Below are 26,811 nucleotides of genomic sequence, written 5' to 3'. Positions count from 1 at the left end.
AAGTCCCTCAGATGTCATGTATGCTTTTTGCTACTTTCAGGTGATGACGGTCCTCCGACCCACGGCTGGATTTTGTCACTTAATGCGTTGAGAAAAATATAAATTACCGTTTCGCAAGTCTGATTATCACGCACAAAACATTGGTCATTGCAACTCGGTGCAATTCGTTTCCTTTGCAGTCCCGTGCGTTTTGTTTGGTGCATTCGAAACGTCATTCGGAAGAGGGGTCTGTGGACTTTTCCGGATTGCCAGCGGGTCTAGGGCACGAAAAGGTTAGGAACTCCCAGTGCTAGAGCAATCAGGTAGAGAGTTCGACATGTCACATGACAGCCAAGGAGGGCTTTGACGTTGGGCAGACCTGAGCTGGCATCCTTCCAGCAGACCTTGAGAAAGTGGCTTTATTTCTCAGCCGTAGTTTCCGTATGTGCAAATGGAGGGAAAAGGAGGTCTGCCTTGAAGGCATGCGCACATGCCTGCCTGGTCAGGCGCCTGGTGGGCAGAGGGGACTCCATCATGGGAAGGACCTAACGGTGGTGGCAATGGTTTATTTAAGCTTCAAGCAGGATTCTTTTATATTACAGAGGAGACTCCAGGCTAGGTTGATTTCTTACTGGCCTTCCTGCAGAAGGGAAAACTACCTACCTGGAAAATGCCTCTCATCTTTTTCTTTTGCTCTGGGCTGGGAGCAGGTCGCCTTCAGGTATCCAATATGAATGTTGGTCCATAAACTGAAGTATTTAATAAACGGCCATGACATGTCCCTACTGTGGAATACCATTCAGCCATAAAAAGGAATAACTACTGTTATGTGCTACGACATGGATAAACCTAGAAAACACACTAAGTGAAGAAAGCTAGATGCCAAAGATGATGTATTGTGATTCCATTTATATGAAATGTCCAGAAAAAGGAAATTCATAGAAACAGTAGATTAGCGGTTGCCAGATGATAAGGGGAGGGAGAAGTCATTGCTAGTAAGTATGAGGTTTCTTTCTGGAGTGATGGACATGTTCTGGATTTAGATCACGGTCATGGATGTACAACATAGTGAATATGTTAAAAACCACTCGGGGCCCCTGGGTGGCTCAGTCGGTTAAGCAACTGACTTCAGCTTAGGTCATGATCTCGTGGTTCGTGGGTTTAAGCCCCACATCGGGCTCTGTGTTGACAACTCAGAGCCTGGAGCCTGCCTCGGATTCTGTGTCTCCCTCTCACTCTGCCCCTCCCCTACTCACACTCTGTCTCTCTCTCTCAGAAATAAAATAAAAACATTTAAAAAATTTTTAAAAACCCATTGACGTATGCACCTTAAAGTGGTGGATTTTCTGTTATGTGGATTATATCTGAATTTTAAAAAGTTGAAAGCACTACCAATCCTGTGGGCATTAAAAAGATAATAAAGGAACGCTATGAAAAACTCTATACCCGCAAATTTGATAACTTAGACAAAATGCACCAATTCCTGAAAGACACAATCTACCAAAGGTCACACAAGGATTGGCCATTGGAATAGAACTGTATCTATTAAAGAAATTTAATCAATAAATAATACCTTTCCAAAACTAAAAGCACCAGGCCCAGACGGTTTCACTGGTGAATTTACCAAACACTTAAAGAACAAATGATATCAATTCTCTATAATATGTTCCAGATTATCTGTGTAGAAAATCTTAAAGAAATGACAGGAAAAAAAATAAACAAACTAATAAGTGATTATGGGAAGATTGCAAGATGCAAGATTAATACAAAGAAATCTGTTGTTTTTTATATACCAGCAATAAGCTATTGGAATTTGAAATAAAAAATACACACCATTTACATGAGCACTAAAAAAAAAAAGTACTCAGGAATAAATCTAATAAAATATGTACAGGATCTATATTAGGAAAACTACAAAACCCTGGTGAATGAAGTCAAAGAAGATCTAAATAAATTGAAAGATATTCCATGTTCATGGATAGGCAGACTCAATACTGTTAATATGGCAGTTCTTCCAACTTGGTCTGTAGATTTTATGCCATTCCAATGAAAATCCCAGCAAATTACTTTGTCTGCGTCAACAGATTGATTCTAAAGTTTATATGGAAAGGAAAAAGATCAGAATAGCTAACGTAATGTTGAAGAAAAAGAACAAAGTTGAAGAACTGACTTCAAGACTTACTATAAAGCTGTAGGGGCGCCTGGGTGGCTCAGTCGGTTACACGTCCGACTTTGACCCAGGTCATAATCTTGTCATTCACGAGTTTGAGCCCTGTATCGGGCTCTGTGCTGATGGCTCAGAGCCTGGAGCCTGCTTCGGATTCTGTGTCTCCCTCTCTCTCCTTCCCCACTCGCATTCTGTCTCCATCTCTCTCAAAAATAAATAAACATTAAAAAAAAAAAAAGACTTACTATACAGGTATGGTAACCAAAACGCTGTGATATAGGTGAAAGAATATACAAATAGATGAATGGAATGGAATAGAGAGCCCAGAAACAGGCCCACACAGATGTTATCAACTGATCTTTGGCAAAGAACAAAGGAGAAATGGATAGCCTTTCTAACAGGTGGTGCTGGCACACAGGATCCACAGCAAAAAGTGAATTGAGACGTTAAGCTTAAACCTTTCACAAAATTAATTCAAAACAGATCATATACCTAAAGGTAAAATGCAAAACTGTGAAGCTCCTAGAAGATAATAGGAAAAAATCCAGATGACCTTGGATTTGGCAATGAGCCTGATGCACAGTTGGAACTCACGAGCCGTGAGATCATGACCTGAGCCAAAGTCGGAGGCTTAACCTGCTGAGCCACCCAGGCGCCCCTGAGTCTTTAGAGGTGACATCAAAACTGTGATCGATGAAAGAAAAATGTGAGGAGTTGGACTCAAAATGAAAACTTCTGCTCTGGTAAAGACATTGTAAAGAGAATGAAAAGACAAGCCATAGGCTGGAAGAAAGTCTTTGCAAAGCGTTTCTCTGATAAAGAACTTGTATCAAAAATATGCAAAGAATTCTTCAAACTCAACAATAAGAAAATAAACAACCCAATTAAAAAATAGGCAATGGTGTAGTGACCAGAGGAGGCACGGGTGGAGGTGGGGTCCCTAAGGATACCTATAGTGGTCTGCTTTTTTTTTTAAATGTTTATTTATTTTAGAGAGAGCACGAGTAGGGGAGGGGCAGAGAGAGAGGGAGACACAGAATCCGAAGCAGGCTCCAGGCTCTGAGCTGTCGGCACAGAGCCCGACACGGGGCTCGAACCCACAGACCGCGAGATCATGACCTGAGCTGAAGTCGGACGCTGCACTGACTGAGCCACCCGCCTGCCCCAATGGTGGTAGTCTGGTTCTTGATCCAGGTGCTGGTTTTGTGGGTGGGATCACTTTGCGAAAGCCCATCAAACTGCACTCCGATGATCTGTGTACGTATGTCCATGATGTTATACTTGAATGAAAAGTTCACTTTAAAAATAAATAGGTGTGAGTTCTGCACTGCTCACCAAGGAAGATACACACATGGCAAATAAGCATATAAAAAGATGGCCCCCCTCATACGTCACTAGGGAAATTGGAAGTTAAAATGAGATACCACCATCCATGTGTTAGAATGGCTAAAATCCAAAACACTGACAACACCAAATGCTGGTGAGGATGTGGAACAGCAGGAACTCGGACTCATTGGTGGTAGAAAAGCAAAATGGTGTAGCCACTTTGGAAGACTAGTCTGGCGGTTTCTTGGAAAGTTAAGAAGTCTTGCCATATGATCTGACAGTTGGCCTTCTGGGTATTTACCAAAACGAGTTGAAAACTTATTCCCACACGAAAACCTGCCCGTGAAATGGTTTATAGCACCGTTATTCATACTCGCCAACAGTTGGAAACAGCCGAGATACCCTTCAGCAGGTGAGCGGATAAACGAACGATAGTACATCCACAGAAGGGACTATTATTTAGTGTCGGAAAGAAATAAGACAGGAAACAACAGGGAGGGACCTTCGATGCATATTACTAAGTGAAAGCAGCGAGTCTGAAGACATGAGTCTACTCATGTATAATGCCAACTGTGTGACATTCTGGAAAAGGCAAGACTGTAGAGACAGTAAAAAAGACCAGTGGTTGCGGGGGGTTGGAGAGAGGAGAAGGGATGAATAGATAGAGCACAGAGGAACTTGAGGCCAGTAAAACTATTCTTTATGACGCTGGCATGGTAGATACATGACATTTTTTATTTTAGCGACTGTATCACACTGTAGAACTCTATAACACCAAGACGAAACCCTCATATAAACAGTGGACTTGGGTTAATGCTGTTGTTCCAATACGGGTTCATCGGTTTTAATAAATGTACCACAGTGATGAAAGGTGTTCATAATGGGGGGAAACGGTCGCGGGAGAGATGAGGGGGTCGGAGGGACTATGTGGCAACTCTGTACTCTCTGATCAACTTTTCTCTAAGCCTACAACCGCTCTACAAATCAAAGTTTATGAAAAGAAAAAGAAAATAACCATTGCTTTACTCTCCTTACATCAGCTGAAATCCAGCTCTGAGGTCCAACCTTCCTGCCAGGAGCTGTCCAGGAGCCCAGAGGTCTTTTTTCCTTTCTGCCACCAACCTTCCCCGAGGTGGTTGCCTCAGTAGTGAGGGGAGGGAACAGCGTACAGAAAGAAACATACTAATAGCACCATATGTTGTCCTGTGCTCTGTGGCCATAGGAACAGCTTCTGGAAAGCTTGGGTTCTGACCTCGATCTCTTCCTTCAGACCCTGGCCGAGGAACCGCAGGAGGAAGCAGGTCTCTGAGATAGCCTGCCACACCGTGGGTGGCCCAGAATGACCTGTTCGACACTTCCGAGGACTGACTCACTGGGAGGTGACAGATGTGATTTCCCCCAAAGCCTGAGGAAGATCCCCTGTTGCTCGTATGGTCACAACATCATGGCCGCATGCCTGGGTGGGGCTTTTGGTTTGCGGAGCGCATTTACACGCTCACATAGCTGTCCAGGAAGAATCTGCCTGGGCCCTACACCAGATACTGGGGTTAGAACCATATGTATAATGCATGGACCATTGTTGCCATTGAAAAGACTGGTAGGGGAAGCAGTTACAACATAGGTGTCGGGGAAGTGGGGGACACCCAACCCAGCCTGGGAGTCAGGAAGCCTTCCCTGAAGAAGCGACCTTATAAACGAAGACAGATGAATGCGTATTAGCCACGGCAGAAGCGGGGGAAGGTGGTGGAAATGTTCCAGGCAGAGGGAGCACAGGCAGAAAGACACTCGTTGCAGAGAGGGAACATGAGGGTGTAAGACTGGCTGGGGAGGGAGGGCCCAGACCCCTCAGGGTCTCACAATCCAGGTTGGGGGTTGAACTTTGTCCTAAGGCAACGAAAAGGCCATTAGCTTTGAGGGGCGAGGAGGGAGTGACCATCAGATGCACTTTTTGGGAGACAACTCTAGGTGCGTTATGTGGACATATCAAGGCATTGAAAAGGATCGGACGTGTAACAGGCCAGACGGGTGGCCAATGCCCGTGTGTTTGAAAAAGGAAAATGGGGTGCAGATAAATGGGCAGGCTAAGAGAAACTAAAGATTTGGTTTGTATTACATGAGTCTTTAAGAACATCTTTATCGAGGTATGGTTTTCGTACAGTGGGGCACACAGGTTTTACTGTACAGTGGGATGAGTTACCAACAAATGTGTGTACCCATTTAGCCTGTGCTCTTTTCAAGCTAGAGAATCTTTCCATCATCCCAGAAAGTTCCCTCGTGCTCATTCCTGGTTGGCTCTCCCCGTACCGTCCAGAGGCAACGGCCATTTTTATTTACTGTACCATAGATCGGTTTTGCCTGTTCATTCTGGAACTTCTTGTAAAGGCAGCCCTTAGAGCATCCAACTTTTTGCGTCCAGCTTCGTAGACATACCGTGTTTTTTGGTCTTCGTCCATACTGTTGCTCGTGTCAGCACGTGGTGTTTTGGTTTCTTGCATTACTGAGTAGTCTATACCACCTATGTTTACCCCTTCCCCTGTGGACGGACCAGATTGTTTCCGGTCTGAGGCCATGATAAACAAAGCTGCCATGAACATTTTTGTACAAGTCTTTCTGTCAATATATATTCTCATTTATTTTAGGTAAACAAGTGGCATTCTTGGGTCACTTCTTGGTGGGTATCTGTTAACCTTACAAAGCTGCCGAACCAGTTTTCAAAGTGGTTGCACCATTATGATGATAGCACCAAGAATGCACGGTGGTTCCTGTTTGCTGGCCCCCTTGTTATAATTAATCTTGGTAATTTTAGCTATTCTGGTGTAGTGTAATCTCATCGTGGTTTCAGCTCTCCATTTTCCTGATAAGCAGCGATGGTGAGCGTATTTTCATGTGTTTATCGATCATTTGCCTATCTTTTGTGAAGTATCCGTTCCTATTTGTTTCAATTTCATTTGTCAGATAGGTGTATTGTGAACATCTTAATGCCAGGCTGTGGCCGCTCTATACTTTCTGTCATTTCAAAAATGTTATGTACATTGAGTCGTACTGTAGATGATCCTTGGGGATTGGCTTTTCAATTCAGCGTAATCTTCTAGAGATTTCATCCAGTGTGTGCTGTATATCAACACTTATTTCCTTTTTATTGCTGACTAGTATTCCATGGTGTAGATGTACCATAGTTTGTTAACCTCTTCACCCACCGAAGGACACCTGACTTGTTTCGAGGTTGGGGCTATTATGGATAAAGCCTCTTATATAAGCATTCACGTACAGGTTTTTGGATGAACATAACTTATCATTTCTCTGGGATAAATGCCCAGGGGTATAAACCTCTGGGCCATGTGCCAGCTCTAAAGTGTGTATTTCATACAGGCTCCTGGGTGGCTCAGTCAGTTAAGCATCTGACTCTTGGCTTCGGCTCAGGCCTTGATCTCATGATTTTGTGAGTTCAAGCCCCACATCAGGCTCTGTGCTGACAGCACGGAGCCTGCTTTGGATTCTCTCTCTCTCTCTCTCTCTCTCTCTCTCTCTCTCTCTCTGCCCCTCCCCCACTCACATGATCTCTGTCTCTCTCAAAATACGTAAACTTAAAAAATAAATAAAGTGTGTGTTTCATGCTATAAATTTCTCCCTCAGAATCGCTTTCGCTGTGTCCTGCCACCTTTAATATGTTGTTTATTTCTTTTCTTTCTGTTCAATGTATTTTTGGATTTCCCCTGAGACTTCCTCTCTGGCCAATGGAGTCTTTAGATATGTGTTTAGTTTCTTTTTTTTTTTTAATGTTTTTATTTATTTTTGAGACAGATAGAGACAGATCATGAGCAGGGGAGGGGCAGAGAGAGAGAGACACACACACAGAATCTGAAGCAGGCTCCGGGCTCTGAGCTGTCAGCACAGAGCCCGACACGGGGCTCGAACTCACGGGCTGTGAGATCATGACTTCGGCTGGAGTCGGGCGCTTAACCGACTGAGCCACCCAAGCACCCCTTGATGTGTGTTTAGTTTCTAAGTGTTTGGAGATTGTCGTGTTATCTTTCTGTTTGCTTTCTAGTTTGATTCCATTGTGGTCAGAGAACACGCTCTGTATGATTTCAGTTCTCTTACATGTGTTGAGGTTGGTCTTATGCCCCAGGATATATGATCTGTCCCGTGGGTACTTGAAAAGACTGTGTATGTGTTTTGCTGTCGTTGGGTGTGTAAGTGTTATTAGATCCTAGTGGTTGATGGTGTTACTGAGTTTTTCTGTGTTCTTGCTGATATTCTGCATCGTTGCTCAGAAACGATACAGAAGGTTGACATCTCCAGTTATAATCATGGGTTTGCCTAGTTCTCCTTCCTGTTTTACTAGTTTTTACCTCACATAGTTTGCAGTGTCGTTGTTGGGGGGAAAACATTTAGGATTGCTGTGTCTTCTTGGTGGCTTGATCTTCTTGTCATTCTGTAATGTCACTTTCGGTCCCTGGTAACTCTCTTTGCTCTGAAGTCTACTTCATCTGATATGTTAAAAAAAAATTTTTTTTAATGTTTATTCACTTTTTTTGAGAGAGAGACAAAGACAGTGTGAGTGAGTCAGGGAGGGGCAGAGAGAGAGGGAGACCCAGAATCCGAAGCTCCAGGCTCCGAGCTGTCAGCACGGAGTCCGACGTGGGGCTCGAACCCACGAACCACGAGATCATGACCTGAGCCGAAGTCAGACGCTTAAGCGACTGAGCCACCCAGAAGCCCCCTCTTTTTTCTTTTAAATCATATTCTTTCTGTTTAGAGAATTTCCATCAGCCATTCTTTTAGGGTAAATATGCCAGTTGTCTTAATTTCTTTTTCATTCCCGAAACATATTTTCTCTGGATGTGGGGTTCCGGATTGGCCATTCGTTGCGCACTTAAAAAATGCCGTTCCGTTCCTTTTGGCTCTCGTGACTGCTGACAAGAAATCCGCTGTGCTTTAAATGTTTTCCTTCTCAGGGAAAATGCTATTCCTCTCTTGCTGCTTTCAAGACTTTTTTCCTTGTCTCTAGTTTCCAGAAGCTTGACTACGATGTGTTTTGGTGCGTATTTCTTGGCCTTATCCTGTTTAGGGTTCACATAGCTTCTCGAATCTGTAGTTTTGGGTTTTTTTTTTAATTTTTAAAAAATGTTTTTATTTATTTTTGAGACAGAGAGAGACAGAGCATGAGCAGGGGAGAGGCAGAGAGAGAGGGAGACACAGAATCCGAAGCAGGCTCCAGGCCCTGAGCTGTCAGCACAGAAGCCGACGCGGGGCTCAAACTCACGGACCATGAGATCATGACCTGAGCCGAAGTCAGACGCTCAACCGACTGAGCCACCCAGGCGCCCCTCGAATCTGTAGTTTTATGTATTTTGCCAAATTTGCAAGTTTTCTGCCATTTGAGTACTTTTCCATCTCTGCCCTCTGCCACTGGGATTCCAGACGACATGCGTGTTGGACCATAGGTCCCTGAGGCTCTCTGTTCATCTTTCTCTGGCTGGTTTTCTCTCTGTTGTTCGGGTTGGGTAATGTTACTGTTCTGGACTCAAGCTCATTGATTTTTCCCTCTGTCCCCTCCACCTGCTGTGGAGCCCATCCACTGAGGATTTTATTTCAGTTATTCTGTCTTTCAAAAGTTCTAGAACTTCCACGACTGTGTATTCATATCTTCTATTTCTTTGCCAAGACGTTCTTCCTTTTTATTTGTTCATAATTGGCCCTTGAAGTATTTTTTATTACTTTTAATTATTTTTAATTTCTTTTAAATTTATTTTTTTAAACTTACATCCAAGTTAGTTAGCATATAGTGCAGCAATGATTTCAGGAGTAGATTCCTTAATGTCCCTCCCTCATTTAGCTCATCCCCCTCCACAACCCCTCCAGTAACTCTGTGTTTATTCTCCATATTTAAGAGTCTCTTATGTTTTGTCCCCCTCCCTATATTTATATTATTTTTGTTTCCCTTCCCTTAGGGTCACCTGTTTTGTCTCTTGAAGTCCTCATATGAGTGAAGTCATATGATTTTTGTCTTTCTCTGACTAATTTCACTTAGCATAAGACCCTCCAGTTCCATCCACGTAGTTGCAAATGGCAAGATTTCCTTCTTTTTGATTGCCGAGTAATACTCCATCGTTTATTTATACCACACCTTCTTTATCCATTCATCCATCGATGGACATGTGGGCTCTTTCCATACTTTGGCTATTGTCGATAGCACTGTTATAAACATTGGGGTGCATATGTGCCTTCCATCGAAGTATTTTTAACAAAGCTGCTTTAAAATCTTTGTCAGATGGGACGCCTGGGTGGCTCAGTCGGTTAAGCGTCCGACTTCGGCTCAGGTCATGATCTTGTGGCTCGTGAGTTCGAGCCTCGCGTCGAGCTCTGTGCTGACAGCTCGGAGCCTGGAGCCTCCTTCGGATTCTGTGACTCCCTCTCTCTCTGTCCCTCCCCTGCTCATGCCCTGTCTCTGTCTCTCTCAAAAATAAATGTTAAAAAAAGTTTTTTTTAAAGTCTTTGTCAGATAATTTTAACATCTGTGGGTTTAGCGTTGGCACCTACCGATTGCCTTTTTTCACTCGGTTTATGTAATCCGTTTCATTTCATTCCTTGTTGTTGGTATGACAAGTTATTTTCCACTGAAACCTGGCATTGTGGGTATTATGAGAGTTATGAGGCTCTGGATCTTATTTAAACCTCTGTTTTCGCTGGCTTCCTCTAACACTTCCCTGGAAGCGGGGAGCACTGCCTCATTATTACCAGGTGAGGACATAAGTTTCTGCTCGCAGCTTCCATTGACAAAAAGAGGCGCCCTTGTTACTGCTGGGTGGAGTGGGAATTCTGGCTGCCATTGACCTCTCCCTGCCTGGGAGGCACGAGAGAGCCCCATTGCTCCATTGACAGTCATGGGGTGGAGGAAGTGACCTCATCCCCCTGGGCAGCAGCGAAAGTCCTGGCTCTCCCACTGGGCTTCCTCCGACACCACCCCAGTCAAGGGAGTGGAGGGGGCACTCTTGACTGTCTGCTGGGGCAGGAAGTCCAGGACCCCTGGTGGTCCTCACTGACACTGTGGGGTCGTAGGCGGGGTTGTGATGGCAGAGAAGATTAAAGGGCTGGCTTTCTCAGACACCACTGGTGGTTGAGGGAGGAGTGGGGCACCTCGTTAGAGCCTGGCTAGAGGCAGTTCAGCCTCCCCGTTTGGCCTTTGCTAGTGGCTATGGTGCCACACTTCTTTCTGTCATGTTTGGTGGAAGCAGAATGGTTATTATCTAAAAGTTTTGTGCCTTTCTAGGCTGCCCCTCTCCTGGTCCTTGGCTGGAAAGAGCGGGCTCTCCTTGGGGCTTTTTCTGTCTGTGCCCATTGGTGTTTCCGGGTTGTGGGTTCTTCAAGTCCAAGGCTGGGATACAAGAGGCAACAAGAAGACCCGGGGCACCCACCACCATGTCCCTTCTTTTTCTCAAGGTCCTTAGCTCATCTCCCTTCTCTCTGCTTTCAGGGTCTCGAATATTAGTTTTGAATATAATATCCAGAGTTTGTAGCTTTACTTAGAGGAGGAACATCTACTCCTCTTTGCCAGAACCACTGTCTGTTTTTTCATATACTTAACACCTACTCTTTGTGTGATTAAAAAATAATGTCTAAAAACAATGTGTTATCATAAAAATGTTTTTCGAAAAAAGTAAACAATGATACCTCTCTTGCCCCTCAGAGATAACCTCTGTTAACACTTTGGCAGGTAACCCTATCTCATTTTTTTTTTAGATGTAGATACAGGACGTTAAGACTCATCATTGGAAGCATCTTAGTGTCCTTTTGGTCACATTTGGCAGAAAGGAATTTGTGCTAGGTAAATAAAAAATAAAAGAACTTCGCGGAAGGATACTGGGGCATCTCCTAAAACTCAGCCAAGCAAAGCTTCTCAAAGGAGTCGGCTCTCTCTCACCTCCTCTTCTCTCCTCATCCTATTCCTTTGGGTCTTCCTGCCCTCCCAGTATTTATTCTAGGTCGCCAAGACCTCCATGTCACCAAGTCCAGGGGCCACTTTTCGGTCCTGATTTTATGGATGTTGCAGCCGTATTCTGCTCTCCCTGTTTGAACCACTCTTGAGTTTCTTGACATCATATTCTCTTATTTCATGGTTCCATGGGTCTCACCTTCCCAGCGTCCTTTTGCTAATCCTTCGTGGACCCACCTCTTAACCCTGGATGCTCAAAATGTGATATTACATGGGCAAAGTGGGACTCTGGTTTTCTCCTCCCAAATCGTCTCCTGTCCACACTTCCCCATGTCAGCGAACGTGACCCACCAGTCTTCATTAATGGAGAAGACAGAAGGCATTCAAGCCTCCAGAAGGGGGTCATATCCACTTGGTGGGGCCGGGGGGCAAACTTTAATTAGCCATGATACAAGCCCTGCCCACTTTCCATAGAGATTTTGGCCAGAGCTGAAGCCTGGGTTTTCCCAATCCATTTCCATCTGAATTGGACACAGTGCCAGACCATATTAAACCATATTAAATATTGGTTTTCAGTGTGGGCTGTGTGTATATGTCTTCCTTTTCCTGTGTCTTCGTGAGCGTATTTAGTAAGACTAGAGAAAGACTTGGGGCGCTCGGGTGGCTCAGTCGGTTGAGCGACCGACTTCGGCTCAGGCCCTGATCTCACAGTTCATGGGTTCGAGCCCCACATCGGGCTCTGTGCGGACAGCTCGGAGCCCGGAACCCGCTTCAGATTCTGTGTTTCCCTCTCTCTCTGCCCCTCCCCCACTCATGCTCTGTCTCCCTGTCTCAGAAATAAATAAACATAAAAAAAAGAGACTAGTTAAAGGCTGTATCTGTGCCTGCTGCTCTAATGTCAGTAAATAGCCCCTTAGAGTCCTAGAGAGTTCTAGACTCAGCTCACTGGGACTCTCGAAATCAGTGTCTGTTTCATAAAAAGTTGTAAAAACCACACCTGGCCAAGTATCGGGACGAGTTTCTGATTTCAGTTCTGTCCACAAACCTTGTTGATTTCTTTTCTTGTGAGAGAAGTTTCTCTTGTGCCAATAAGCCATATTCATGAATGGGATGGAAAGGGAGGAGGTGACAGATTCTTCTAATATAATTGGCAAGAGTTTAAATTTTTTTTTTTCAACGTTTATTTATTTTTGGGACAGAGAGAGACAGAGCATGAACGGGGGAGGGGCAGAGAGAGAGGGAGACACAGAATTGGAAACAGGCTCCAGGCTCTGAGCCATCAGCCCAGAGCCTGACACGGGGCTCGAACTCACGGACCGCGAGATCGTGACCTGGCTGATGTCGGACGCTTAACCGACTGCGCCACCCAGGCGCCCCGGCAAGAGTTTAAAAAGAGGGGGAAGAAGAAGACTAAAGAAGGTGGATGTGCCAATGGCCGAGAGCAGTCACCTGCTGTTGGGTTAATGGAGAGAAGATGGGGCTGGGGACCCTGGGGGGGGAAGGAAAACATCGTCAAGGGAAGAGAGAACAGGTGAGACCACTGTGTGCCGAGTCTATCCCAGTGATAAAGGCAGTCACAGGGCCCCATCCAGTCTTTTCGCCCCCGACGATAAAACGTTCGTTCGCTCCGTCTTACAAACTGGAAGGATCCTGCCAAGAGTGAGCAGCCCGTAACGAGTGCGGTTTGTCACGACCACCGTGTTTCGCCACACCCAGAGAAATCAGAAAGCTGCCAAGACACGTGTAATTGGCCTTCTCTTGCGTTTTTCCACTTACCTGTTGATCTGTCACTTTGTCACCGTGCGAGCGTTTGCTGGCAAACCAGGCAGGCTCTGCGTTTGACAGATGGCGGGACGGAAACAGTCTGTGGCGCCAAGGGCCCAGAGGTCAGCCTGGGAGTGGATACCTTGGCGAATTCCGACACTCTCTCTCGTTGCCCATCTCTTGCGTCCCCTTCAGTGTGCCAAGAAGCTGAGTCGCTTGGGGGATGCCAAGAAAGGCCACGCATCCTTTGCCAGCCGAGAGAGCGCTGTATGCCTTCCTCCTTTCATCCATAAAATGGGGACAAGAACGTATCTACCTCATATGAATTCAATGAGTCAATTCGTAGAAAGAGCCTAGAACAGTGCCCAGCACATAGTAAGCCCTCAATTAGCGTCGGCTGCTATTATCTAACTATTATATGCAAAGACAGCATCATGCATCCTGTTTTCTTCTCTGTATTCTTCTAGATGATTACCTGGGTAGAAAGGAGTCAGATAAGGGCACCTGGGTGGCTCAGTCGGTTAAGCATCCGACTTCAGCTCAGATCACGATCTCACAGCCTGTGAGTTCGAGCCCCGCGTCAGGCTCCGTGCCGACAGCTCAGAGCCTGGAGCCTGCTTCAGATTCTGTGTCTCCCTCTCTCTCTGCCCCTCCCCTGCTCACACTCCGTCTGTCTGTCTCTCTCTCTCAAAAATAAATAAACATTAAAAAAAAAAAAAAAGAAAGGAGTCAGATAGAACTGGGTTCAAATGAGTTCAGATGAGTCCTGCCTATGCTACTGGCTAGTTGTGCGACCTTGGGAAAGTCGTATAGCCACCAGGATGTTTCTCGTCTTTGTAAGTTCAGAGTTTCACAAGATTGTTCAGAATAAATGAGATCGTGGGCTTCAAGCCCCGAGCAGTGTCTGTCATAGAGTTAGTGCTGCACACGTGTTACCAAAGGCGCTAAGACTCCTTCCCTTCCCTCCTCTTATTTCCTTTTGGTCTTAACCGCACCTTTGGTCTTCCCAAGCATTCCCGTGCCCTTTCCTTGGTAAAGAAGGTCACGGGCAAAGTTGGGAAGTCAGCCAAGGCTTATCTATGTTTCCTTGATGGTTCTCCCTTTTCCTGCACGTCTGCTCCAGCCCTGCTCCCTCCCTGTTCCCTCTCCGTTCCTTGCACACACCTCCACCCTCCATCACCACCTACCATTTCTCAGGTTTTCCCTTTCCTGGCCCTGGAGTCCTTCCAGTATCTGCTCGCCCCTGCCGCTGCCGTGGTAGACACGTGTGTTAGCCACACGCCCCTCCACTAATCCTAAGTCTTGAAAAGTAGGCTAGGGACAGACGAAGTGGGCAGTCCTAACCCGTGGAGAATGAATCACTGGCCGCAAGAATTTGGGCAATTTGTGTGCAAGATGTCTTCTCTGAAAAGCCTCAAATTATAACACAGAGGCAAAACCACATTCTTAGCCCTTCGAGTGTCTAGAAAATGATAGGGATGATTTCCTGTGAACGTGGCATAGAAAAGAATGTGGGCTTTGAGAGTCCGGCCGCCTGGGATGTACCTCTGGCTCAGGTTGTAGGAACTGTGACCACAGGAACTTGGGCAAAGACACGGTCGACTCTCCGTGAACTGCAGAAATCGTGGATAACTGTGATTATGTCATGGGGTGATCTTGACCGTTAAACTAGGCAATCACGTGGAAGTGCCCAGCATGGTCTCTGACGCAGAACAGCTGCTCTGTAATAGCCAACCTGTCTCCCTGCCTGCTTTCCCTCTTTCCTTCCTTCCTGTTCTCTAGGCGAAAAGGTAGAGAGAATTGACCTCCCTATGCAATACTGTGAAGATGTCAGTTAATTACCTCTTTCCTCCTTTTTAAACGTTGTGGTAGGAGATGCATGTCAGGAAAGGTTACCATCGTGACCAGTCGTAAGTGTGTGGTTCGCCAATGCTAAGCACGTCCACCTTGTTGTGCAATATCCCACGGCACGCTTCATCTTGCAGAACTAAAACTCCGTACCCGTGTCCCCTCCCCCAGCCCCTGACAACCGCCATTCAACTTTCTGTCTCTGTGAATTTCACTACTCTGGGCACCTCATCTGAGTGGGATTGTACAGTTTTCTTTTCGTGACGGGCTTATTTCACTTAGCCCAGTGCCCTCAAGATTCATCCACGTTGGAGCACATGGCACGATTTCCTTCCTTTTTGAGGCTGAATAACATCCCATTTTTGCCTAGACCATATTTTGTGGGTCCGTTCACCTGTTGATGGACGCTTGGGTTACTCCTACCTTTTCGCCGCTGTGCACATGGCCGTACAAACATCTGTTCAAGTCTCTGCTTTCAGTTCTTTTGGATATATGTAAGAAGTGGGATTGCTGCTCATATGGTAATTCTATTTTTAATTTTTCGAGAAATCACCAGCACCATTTCTCATCCCCACCCCACCCCCCGCCCCGTCCCTGCCAACGGTGGCTCAGTGTCCCCATTTCTCCTCACTAACAATTTTGTTTCGTTTTGTTTATAATAGCCATCTTAATGGGTGTGAGGTGGGGTCTCATTGTGGTTTGGATTTGCATTTCCCTGTTGATTGATGATGTGGAACATCTTTTCATGTGCTCTTGGCTATTTGTATGTCTTCTTTGGAGTAATGTTTTTTCACGTCCTTTGTCCATTGTTAAATGTTTTTGTGGTTGTTGTTGTTGCTGTTCCTGAGTTAGTTGTAGGAGTTCTTTATATATTCTGGATAATAACTCCTTATCAGGTATATGATTTGCAAATATTTCCTCCCATTCTCTAGGTTTACCTCTTCACTCTGTTGACTTTAATGCACAGAGTTTTAGATTTTGGTGTACATCCACTTTATTTTTATTTCATTCCTTGTACTTTTGTTGTCATATCCAAGAAATTATTGACATATCCAGCATGATGAGGCCATTCTCCTTTGTTTTCTTCTGAGACTTTTACAGTTTAAGCTGTTTACATTGAGGCTCTGATCCATTTCGAAGTAATTCTTTGACATTGAATCGTCCCGTCTCGTAACAGGGTATGCATTTACGTTTATTTGCCTTCTTTTGTGTCCCCTCAAAGTTTTATTTCATTAAAATCTTGCATATTTGTAAAGCCTATTGTCTCTCATTTTTTTTTCTTGTGACTATAGGTGGGATCTTTTTCCTAATGCAGTTTACGTTTTTTTTATTTATCTTCTTGAACAATATTAATTTCTATCTTGACTTGTACCAGACCACCTTACCTAATTCTCTTTGTTGTAGCCATTTTTTACAGTCAATAATTTGGGGGGTTTATAAACACTTTGAAGGCGAAAAGATTATGAATTATGCCACCTCTTTAATTGGCAAAGGTAGAATTCATTGTGAGCCTCAATGAATGAATGAAATGACCGTGACATCTAAAGTCTCAGAAACTACCTTACCCACACACTCATCCTGAAGTTACTCAAAGTACTCAAGCTGAACAAGAAATGAATCAAAATAAAGAACTCATAACTAGAGATGATATGATATGAAAACAAAGAAATAAAAAAAATAAACAGCAATGAAGTAAATCACACTTAAAGCTGCTGCCTCCCCCCCCCCCGAAAATACTGCTATTTTCATAGTTATGACATTTATTATAAATGTCCAAAAAGGATTATTGAAAGAATGGTGATACAGTATAAAAATATTTAAAATAAATCCAATCCAGGTTTGTATCTTAAAACCTGATTTTACAACGTTTAGATTAAGAAAGGGGCTAAAATCACAGGTTCATAAACAATTTTTTAAATCACATAGAAATTCTAGGCCTAAATCTTTTCTCGTAAAATTTCCAATCTTGATTAAGATGAATGGTATTGTCAGAAAACCTAAATGCGCAGAGTTGACACATGAAGGAGTTCGATACCTACACAATAACTCTGAAAGAAATTGACGAAAGGATTCCAAAAATAACCTTGAGGAAACGAGCTGAGGTCACTCAGAGATCGGCAATGGAAGCGGATTCCCACCGAAGCAAGAGGGTGTCATGACTCTCCTGGGTTCTAGGCTCAGATTTTAGCTATAGATTTGCCACTTTATGATCCGAGGAAGACTCCTCACTGCTCAGAGCCTCTGTCTTCCCATTTGTAGAATGGGAAGGTTGCACCACCTCATCTCCAGGATGCTTTCCTAGTCATATAGTCTAGAATGTGTGTGACTTTGAAAACCAGAAAACGTTACTTTCCAAGCCTGACCATGCATCAGAATCATCCAGGGGGTGTTTCGTTTCTTGGCCCAATCTCAACCCCGTCTGGAATTGGGCCATAGAATTGTCTGTGTGAGGAAAGCATGCTGATAGCTAATAGATAGCCGTTGCTGAGCACTTATTATGTGCCAGGCACTTCTCTAAATATTTTCCATTAATTTATCTTCTGGTTTCTCTTCAGATCATGTAAATTTTTCTCCTCTTACCAAACATTTTCTGTCAACTCATTGGGTTCAACCTTGAGCTCTAGTAGATCCCAAGAACACATCTGGCATGCCCTGTCCTTTTAGGCGACACCAAATTGGTGATAGACACAAATGCAAACGGGGCACCAAATTTTTATGGCAACATTCGCTCATAGGTGACATCCAAGTGGTCCAAAATATACTGACTTCTGGATTGCCATCAAAATGCATCCTCTCTGAGGACTTTCGGTCCTCCAAGAGCCCCAGAGATTCTCCACCCCAGCTTAGGAACATTGAGTCAGGGGTGAGGGCTGGCCGACCAACCAATGACTAGGACGTGCGACTACATATGAAGTAGCAACTTCAAACAAGATCACGAAGGACAGCAAAACATTGAATAACCATCCGGAAGGATATTCGAAGGATCCGTCAGGCTATGTAACTACATAAAGGGTCTTAGAACCGTGGAGACCCTTCACCCCTCCCCTAATGTTAACAACTTACATGACAAGGTGAAGTTACCAAAACTTGGAAATGATCATTGGTACAATACTGTTCGCTAAACTGTGGACCTCATTTGGATTTTAGCCATCCCCCCCCCCCCCCGCAATGTTGTCTTTTAATTCCAGATTCCCTTCCAGGATCTCACATTGTGTCTAGTTTTTTTGTGTCCTCAATTTCCTCCGATCTGTGGCAGTTCCTCTGGCTTCCTTATCTTTTATGACCTTGACATTCTGGTGAGTACTAGTCGGTGATGTTACAGAATTTCTCTCAGTTGGGTTGTGAATGATATTTTTCTCATGATTCGATTGTGTGTATGCATTTTTGGTAAGAATCCCACAGAAGTGACCTATGTCCCTCTCAGTGCATCGTATCAGGGGATGCATGGTCTTCATATGTCTTATTATTGATAATGTTAACTTGGATCATGAGGTTAAGGCAGTGCTGGGTTTCTCCACTGTGAAATTATTATTTTTCCCTTGCAATCAATTAATTTCTCGGAGGAGATACTTTGAGACTATGCAGATATCCTGTCTCCTCTCAGATTTTCATGCACGGATTTTAGCATCCATACTGAGGGCAGTTATTACTGTGGTGTTTGCCTAATGGTGGTTTTGCGTTTCTCTCCCTCTATCCACATTAATTGGAATTCTTTTGTAAAGAGGACCTGTTCCTTCCCCTCCATATTCTCTTATTTATAACATTAGTATACACTCATGGGTATTTATTTCATTCTACGAATTGTAATCCAACACTGTCCTTGTTTATTCTGTTGTTCACATTGCCCTGGCTTTGGCCGTTGGAAGCTCCTTTGAGCTGGCTCCCGTATCCTTCTGACACTCCCGTCCTTTTTCAAGGAATGACTTATATTCTGGCACCGTAAGATGTGCCAGGTTGATCTTGTGTACTTCCTGCCCTGCTCCTAGAATTGGCCATTTCTCTAAGGAGCCCTGGTTCCTTTGAGTGAAGAATGGTATTTAGAAACCAAGACCTGGGTACTGGATGCGCTCATTGTTATTGGGATGTCGTTTCCTGGCTCTCTCAGCAGAGCTAGAAAATATATGTATGCATTTTCCTTTTTTTAAGGTTTATTTATTTATTTATTTTGAGAGAGAGAGAGAGAGAGAGTGGGGGAGGGACAGGGAGCAAGGGAGAGAGCGAATCCCAAGCAGGCTCCATGCTGTCGGCACAGAGCCCAGTGTGGGGCTCGATCTCCTGAACCGTGAGATCATGACCTGAGATGAAACCCAAGAGTCGGATGCTAACCCAGACACCCGTATGTCAGTATGTATGCACTGCAGTGTGAATAATGCAAACATACACACATCTTTTTCACTTCTGTATGTATCTCTGTGTTAATACATTAAAAACCACAAGTTCATGCTGATTTCTCCAACTCCGGTCCAGTAAGATTGACTCACCCTAGATTTCCCTCCTTCCTTATTTGTAACTTCTTTCTCCAATAGTGAGAAGCTGGCTCTCATTATCTATGATAGATTTACTTATTTGTTTGGTCACAGCACACACATAAAAGAAGTCTCAGGGTTTTAAACACACGTCCCTACGACAAACAGATTGAATACTTAGAAAACTATGTGCATAGTTCTTTTTGTCTTTAGCCTTACAGCATCCAGTCAAAATACTATTTTCTAACGTTCCTCGGTTTAATTCTTTCATCCCCCACCCTTTCAATGCAGTTACATTACTCACTTATAATGTAGTCCGGTTAATTTGTTTTGTTTGTGTTTTTCACCCCACCTGCCCCCCGCCCTTGCAATCCTAGTTGACTAGAGTTATTTATTTAATTTGGTGTATGTGGACTATCGCTCTGGTTCTAAGAGTCAAAGTGGTACCTAAAAGTACCCCCAGAGAAGTATTGTCCTTCCTCATCCCCCCTCCCCAGTATTGTTAGTTTCAGGTGTATCCTTCCTGCTTTGGAGACGGGAGGTTTTAAAATTAGGTCACGGATGGGGCGCCTGGGTGGCTCAGTTGGTTGAGCGTCCGACTTCGGCTCAGGTCATGATCTCACGGTCCGTGAGTTCGAGCCCCGCGTCGGGCTCTGTGCTGACAGCTCAGAGCCTGGAGCCTGCTTCCGATTCTGTGTCTCCCTCTCTCTCTGACCCTCCCCCATTCATGCTCTGTCTCTCTCTGTCTCAAAAATAAATAAACATTAAAAAAAAATTAAAAAGAATAAAATTAGGTCACGGAAGAGATTCTGCCTTCAACAGTCACGTGGAGGAGAGTGGGGCTAGAGAAGGGAGGTCAAACCCCAGGGATTGAGAGGAAAGGAAGGAGGGAGGAGAGACGCAGGACCGAAGTGGGTGGGGTCAGTGCAGGACCACATGCCTTGGTGCCTCTCTTATTCCCACCTGTGGAACTAAGGCTTCAAAGCACAGGCCTAGAATGTTCCAGAACACCAGGGAAGCAGTGTGGGGTGCCCACCACTGCCTGCAGGTGCCTGCCTATCTCCCAGTGAGACGCAGGCCCTCTGCCTGTGCTATTCCACTCCGTTTGAGGCATCCCCCCGGGAAAAGGAGCCGTCCTCCCTGCCCCGTGTGGGGGCTGCCCCGGGAACGTTGGACCCAGGCAGCACCTTTGACTAGGTCCCCCACATGAGGGAAGATGACCTGTGTCTTGCGTCATCGGATCAGGTCAGCATGTGAAGATGAGTTCTTCCTCTGTGCCCTCTGAGGTCACCCCCCACCCCCAACTCCAGGCTTCTCTGTCCTCTCCGGGGTCTCCAGTAGAGACTCATCCTTACCGGCTCAGAAGAGGAACTTGGAGATGGTAGCTGAAGGTTTCAACACCACCCCCCCCCCCCCCCCCCCCCGCCGGCGGGCGAGCGGACATTCCCTTTACTGGCAGCAGCTGGAATTTCACAACAGATGCTCCTCTCAGCAAGGTGCCAGGGGAAGCCAGGCCTTGCCTGCCAAGTCTCTGAAACAAAGAGGCATCGTCCTTGGGGAGGGAGGGGGGAACCACCTTCCTCCCTCTTAATCTCCACCCCAAAGCCACTGGGGTTCTGCTGACAAGTCAGAAGAAACGGCTGACGGCTGACTCATCGGACGGAAATGAGTGTGCTGACGGTCCAGGTGGCCAGCCACCGTGTGCTGGGTCAACCCCCAGGGCAACTCGGCTGAGGATCCCCGGGGCCGAGCTCACACCTCCCTTGACCCCCAGCACCCAGTGCCCCGGGCAAGTCCTGCCTCTTAGAGCAGCGTGGGGCAAGCCCTAGATGGCGTCAGGGTGCCAGGGAGACAGGCACACCGGGAGATCTGCCAGATGCCTCTGGGGACGTCTGGCTCACCCGTGGAGAAGGCCTTGATGGCCTCCAGTGAACAGCCAGGGACACTGAGGCCAGGAGGTGGGAGTGTCGGGCCTGGAGGAGGGAGGCGGCGTGGGCCAGCAGGCGTCGGAGGGGTGCAGCGAGGGCCCCGGGACCCGGGGTGCCGACCCCTGAGGGTAGGTGTGTGTGCAACAGAAGCGGCGTTGGCCGAGAATGTTCATTTACGTCTCGTGTTTGCATCGTCACAGTGGGACACAACAGGGCAGGGTGACTCATTCCTGCCTCGTGACACAACCCAGCCGTCCCTTGCGGCAGGGACTGGGCGGAGGGGACTTTAAACCCGGTTGGTGTGGTTCGGCCCTTCTCCAGGCTAGAGATCGCTGGCCCCAGTTCAGTGGAACAGGGACAGTGTACCTCTGTGAGTTCTGATCCCCTCTCCAGAGGGTGAGCAGCTGGTGTAGACAGACATGGTGGGCTCGAGATTCCCAGCAACTGGAAATGTAGGTTTCTTTTTTTTTTTTTTAATGTTTATTTACTTTTGAGAGAGAGAGACAGAATGTGAATATGGGAGGGGCGGAGGGGCAGAGAGAGAGACACAGAATCGGAAGCAGGCTCCAGGCTCCGAGCTGTCGGCACAGAGCCCGACGCGGGGCTCGAACCCGCAGACCGTGAGATCATGACCTGAGCCGAAGTCGGACGCTTAACCAACTAAGCCACCCAGGGACCCCGGGAATGTAGGTTTCTTAAAGCAAGATCGTGTTACAGTTCACAGAATCTTCACTTCTGGGTGTAGAAACATGAATTGAGTTTATTTTTCTTCCGGCGACTGGCATCTGACATTGCCGAGGGGGCGGTGCACTTTAGCGGTCAAGGCCAGGCTCCCTGGGTTCGCATCCTGGCTTTGCCACCTCCTAACTTTGTGACCTTAGGCAAGTTGTCTAACTTCTCTGGGCCACAGATGAGCCATTTCTCCATCCCCCCTCCCTCCAGTCTCCCCCAAAGGTGGTCCAGCCTTCAGCCTCTTACCCCTAAGTTGCCCTCACCCCGGTGGGAGCCCTCCAGGGTCAAGGATCAACAAAACAGCTGAAGTCCAGCTTTTGTTGCTGGTACCTCCCTATCCCCACCCCCAAGGAGCTCACGTCTTCTCTCAGCCCTGGTGGGGCTCGCAGGGAGCAGGTGTGCTGGCCGAGTAGGGTGACAGGAGAACACAACAGCACATCCCCACCTGGCAAGCATCCAGTCTGAATAAGGGATTCTCTTAACGCCCCTCTGCCCTTGGCCCTGGGCGGCAAAGGAGAGCCGTCTGGGATGCTGGATAAGCCCCTCGTGTCCTCAGTCTTCCCGTGTTGGCAGGGGCAGGTAGGCAGCTGTGTTAGTTCTGGACGGACCCCTCCCGGCAAGGCCCCCAAGGTGGTGGCTGGGCGCCGTCCCCGCCATTCACCGTGACTCTTATTACAGGAGCGGGTAGGTCATGGATCACCTTTTGTCCCCACAATTCGGGAATACAGAAGTCCCGCCTGACGCCGTGGTCTGTTGATATCCACATTGGTTCTTCAAGCTTTGGCTCCCGCCCCCCCCCCCCCCCCCGGCTGCCCCTTACTTACCCTCTCTGGGTGTCAGCTTCCCCTTTTGTGGAATGAAGGGCGTGAGGGGGGTGACCTCTGAACTCCCTCCAAGAACCCACCCTGGCGCTAACGGGAAGAGATTATCCTTCGGGCAAAGGGTCCCTTGCGGACATGTGGGCCAGCCAGCCATGCCCCCAAAGTCATCCTCTGGAAGGTGCCTGATTTTCCAGCTCCTGCGGCAGGTTCTGTCAGCTCTGAATCCGAAGAGCTCTGAGCTGGACGGGGTGTTGCAGTGGGGCTGGAGGTAGAAGGCTGAGGGTGTATGACAAGTACTCGTCCCCAGGAGGCACATCCACGCCGGGGACCAGCACATCGAGGCGAGGGAGGGGCCTGACAGCCTGGAATCGGCCCGGTCAGGCCCAGTGTCAGTGGATCCGCTGCCTGGGCTACCCGTAGAGGAGTCAGCAGACAAAGGGCCCAAAGGTGACTGGGAAAGTTGCCCTGGGAGGGCCCGGGGACAACTTTGGGCTTCCAGATGCTGCTAAGGGAAGCACCCAGTGTCCATGGTCCTGAATCACCCGTGGCAGTTTTTCTGAACTCGGTCGGCTGCCTCAACAGCCAGGAGGTGGTGGCACCTGGCCCTCGGCTCCGGGGTCTCAGTCCTTGGCAGGCTCCTTCCTGCACCCAGATGCTGTCTCTTCTTTCTGGAATGTTCTTCCCCTCACTTCTCTCCCAGCTCCCTCATCCGGTTTAAGTGTCCCTTCCGGGAGGCTTCCCAGTGACCCAGAGTGGGCTCCCCCTTTGGCCTGATGCCAGTACCAATCCTTGTTTTGGGGTTTTTTTTTTATTTTTATTTTTTAACGTTTGTTTATTTTTGAGACAGAGAGAGACAGAGCATGAACAGGGAGGGGCAGAGAGAGGGAGACAGCCCCATGGTGCGTGGCCCACCGGGGACCTCACTGAGGTGAGGTGACGCTGGACAGCTCACAAAGGGACTATGTTCCCTTTGGCCGGCGTGTGGTTCCTCCCAGGCTGGGGCAGTAGGGGGATTATTTGCCTACGCGGGGCCTCCACGCACCTAGTGTTCTGGTCATGCAGCCGGGTCCGCGTTAGGACTTCACAGTTTTGCATCTCGTTTGCATGGCTCAGCTCTGAGCTCTGTGCTTCTGCTTGTGGTTTCCTGGTCCGTCCCCAGTTCCACAGAGCCGGACCTCTGCTTCCTCGGCTTCCCTCCAGGACCTGGCCTGACGGGCCAGCTACGGGGTCCGCCCTGAGAGGGGTGAACACGGGAGAGTGTGAGTGTGGCCAAGGCTAGAGCAGGATAGCCTTCGTGTCTCGAAGGCTTCCTTGGCACATCCACCGTGGCATTCTTCCCGACAGCCCTACAGGGTCAGTGCCGTGTTATCTCCATTTTACAGAGAAGTAAACTGAGGTTGGGAAAAGGTGACAAAAGTCTGCCTAGGGGCGCCTGGGTGGCGCAGTCGGTTAAGCGTCCGACTTCAGCCAGGTCACGATCTCGCGGCCCGTGAGTTCGAGCCCCGCGTCAGGCTCTGGGCTGATGGCTCAGAGCCTGGAGCCTGTTTCCGATTCTGTGTCTCCCTCTCTCTCTGCCCCTCCCCTGTTCATGCTCTGTCTCTCTCTCTGTCCCAAAAATAAATAAATGTTGAAAAAAAAAAAAAAAAAAAGTCTGCCTAAAGTGCGCTGCTAAACAGCAGAGTCATGCTCTGAGTCCGAGTCTGTTGCTGCCAGAAACCGGGTTTATTCACCGGGCTAAACCACCTGCTGTGTCTTCCCGGGGCCCCAGGAGCCCCCACACATTAGCCAAGAAGCCGCGCTGGCTCCGCTGAGGCTCTCAGCGTTTGGCGCTTCTCATGGCTCTCCACCTGTTGCTAATCAACCTTTTCTTAAAGCCCCTCCTCAATGGCTTTAAGATTCTGATTTTTCTCAAGGAGTCCCCCTGCCCGCTGGGGTCTGGCTGCTCCCGGGCACTCGTGGGGATGCTCGCCACTGCCCGGTGGGCCAGGCGGGCCTCCGTCTCAGCTCCCCGCCCCTGGCAGCCTGCATCTCTGTGCTGTTGGGCTCCAACAGCTGTAGGCTCTCTGCCTCCACACTGCGCCCTTGGCATTGGGGCCACAGCAAGGCTGATCGGGCCGGGCTGGGAGTGCCTGTGGACTGCCGTCTGCTTTGCTAGGCCATTTGCTCCCTAAGCCTGGGGCTCTCCAGACTGACCGGTGTCTGTCCCGCCCCCCCGCATGCAGGCGATGACTCAGGATGCAGCCAGGGGCCACGACGTGCACGGAGGACCGTATCCAGCATGCCCTGGAGCGCTGCCTGCATGGCCTCAGCCTCAGCCGCTGCTCTACCTCCTGGTCAGGTAGGTCTGGAGGAGCAGGGGTGGGGTCCGCGGGGCCCGAGAAAGCCTCAGGGGCTATGGCGAGCACTGGGCAGCTCACAGAAGCCGGCAGGTTGTGGTTCCGAGCCCCTGGACCTCCCGTGGGCTGGTGCTCGGCACAGCACCCGATGGAGAGTAGGCCCTCGGTATATGGCAGTTTGTCTGTGCTCCTGTAACATACTCCTTCTCCCGGGACCGTATCTTGCTTTCTTCCCATGTGCCGATGTACAACCTTGAAGAAGCTATCAAACCTGCTTAGAAATACAACTACTGATTCCAACAGAGCAGCTAGGCTTTCTCAGATAGCTCTTGCCGGAATGGTTCCCTTGGTTTCTAGATCTTTCCACATACAGGCTGGGGCAATTGTATCTCTGAAGACCGGGGCCTGCCTGTAATAATTTCTCATGCTTCTAAGATTTTTCACGTCTCGTATCTCACTTGCCTCGCAAACTACGCCATGAGATAGATATCTACTGCTCCTTGAACACACCTGGTTCCTCCCTCCCTCAGGACCTTTGCACCTGCTGCCTGGAACTCTTCCCTCAGAACTGCCCGTAGCTGGCTCCTTCTCACCCAGGTCTCAGCTCTAATGCCACCGCCTTTGAGAGGCTTTCCTCGGTCTTTGGAATTCAACAGATCTGTATTAAAACTGCCTCTCACTGGCTGCTGTAACCTCACCCCAGTCACTGAACCTCTCACAACTCCACCTGCCTTGTCCGTGAAATAGCAACCACGGGAACCTCTTCCAGAAGGGAGGATAGGAGACTCAGTGGAGATCACGTGAGAACCTAGCATCCTATTGGCCACACACTAGGTGGTCAGTAGATGGCAGTTTGCTCCCTGTTCACTTCCTACCTAGGTGTTGACGAAGCCTAAGCGTATAGAATTGAGGTAGGGGGACGACGTCATTAAAGAAAAGAACACAAAAAAGATCCGACTTTTGCAAATTTTCTGAGAACCGATGTCCGCACGAAAGCACCATTTGCGCCCCCCCGACCTTGGAAGGAGCCCCTGCACATGAAGGCTCCCGGAGCTTGGGCTCCGAGAAATTCGTGGTCGATCCGTTTCCGCGCTTACTCCTCTCCCCTCCACTGCACGCATGCGCCCGTGTGCGCGTGCACACACAGGCCTCTAGGACAGCGCCTTTAATCTCTAGGGGTTTACCCTGGCCGAGTGTGGGGAAACAGAGCCTGACAGAGTGCAAAAGTCTGGGGAAGTTACAGAATGACCAAGTGCTCACTGTAGCTTTCAAAAGGTAGATGGATGTAGCTTCCGCCTTCCTCGGCTCCGCGGCCAGGCGGTCCTGGGAAGTCCCAGGGCTGTGGTAGCCTTGGTCTTGCTTCCTGGGGCGGGGCTTGCTGTGGCTCCTCCCCTTATTCGTCCAGCGCCCTCTGCCTCTGCCCTCCTTCCCTGCACCTTGCGTGCTCCGGCACCCCCTACAGGAAACCAGGGGAGCCGGGTTGGTGGAAGAACCGTAGCTCTCCAGAG

The 26,811-nt window shown here is 47.8% G+C and overlaps 1 protein-coding gene across 2 annotated transcripts in view; it reads left to right on the top strand.

Moving 5' to 3' along the window:
- Nucleotides 1-26,811, top strand: part of PIK3R5 (phosphoinositide-3-kinase regulatory subunit 5) — a 71,313-nt gene that overhangs the window by 21,705 nt on the left and 22,797 nt on the right. For both annotated transcript variants that reach the window (XM_047832570.1, XM_047832569.1), the window contains exon 2: nucleotides 25,190-25,305. In XM_047832570.1, coding sequence (XP_047688526.1) covers nucleotides 25,203-25,305 — 103 coding nt within the window. In that variant the 5' untranslated portion in view covers nucleotides 25,190-25,202. The remainder of the gene's footprint in view (nucleotides 1-25,189; nucleotides 25,306-26,811) is intronic.

This window comes from Prionailurus viverrinus, chromosome E1 (genome assembly GCF_022837055.1).
Source record: "Prionailurus viverrinus isolate Anna chromosome E1, UM_Priviv_1.0, whole genome shotgun sequence".
Classification (NCBI taxonomy): Eukaryota; Metazoa; Chordata; class Mammalia; order Carnivora; family Felidae; genus Prionailurus; species Prionailurus viverrinus.
This window is presented reverse-complemented; position numbering and strand designations above follow the sequence as displayed.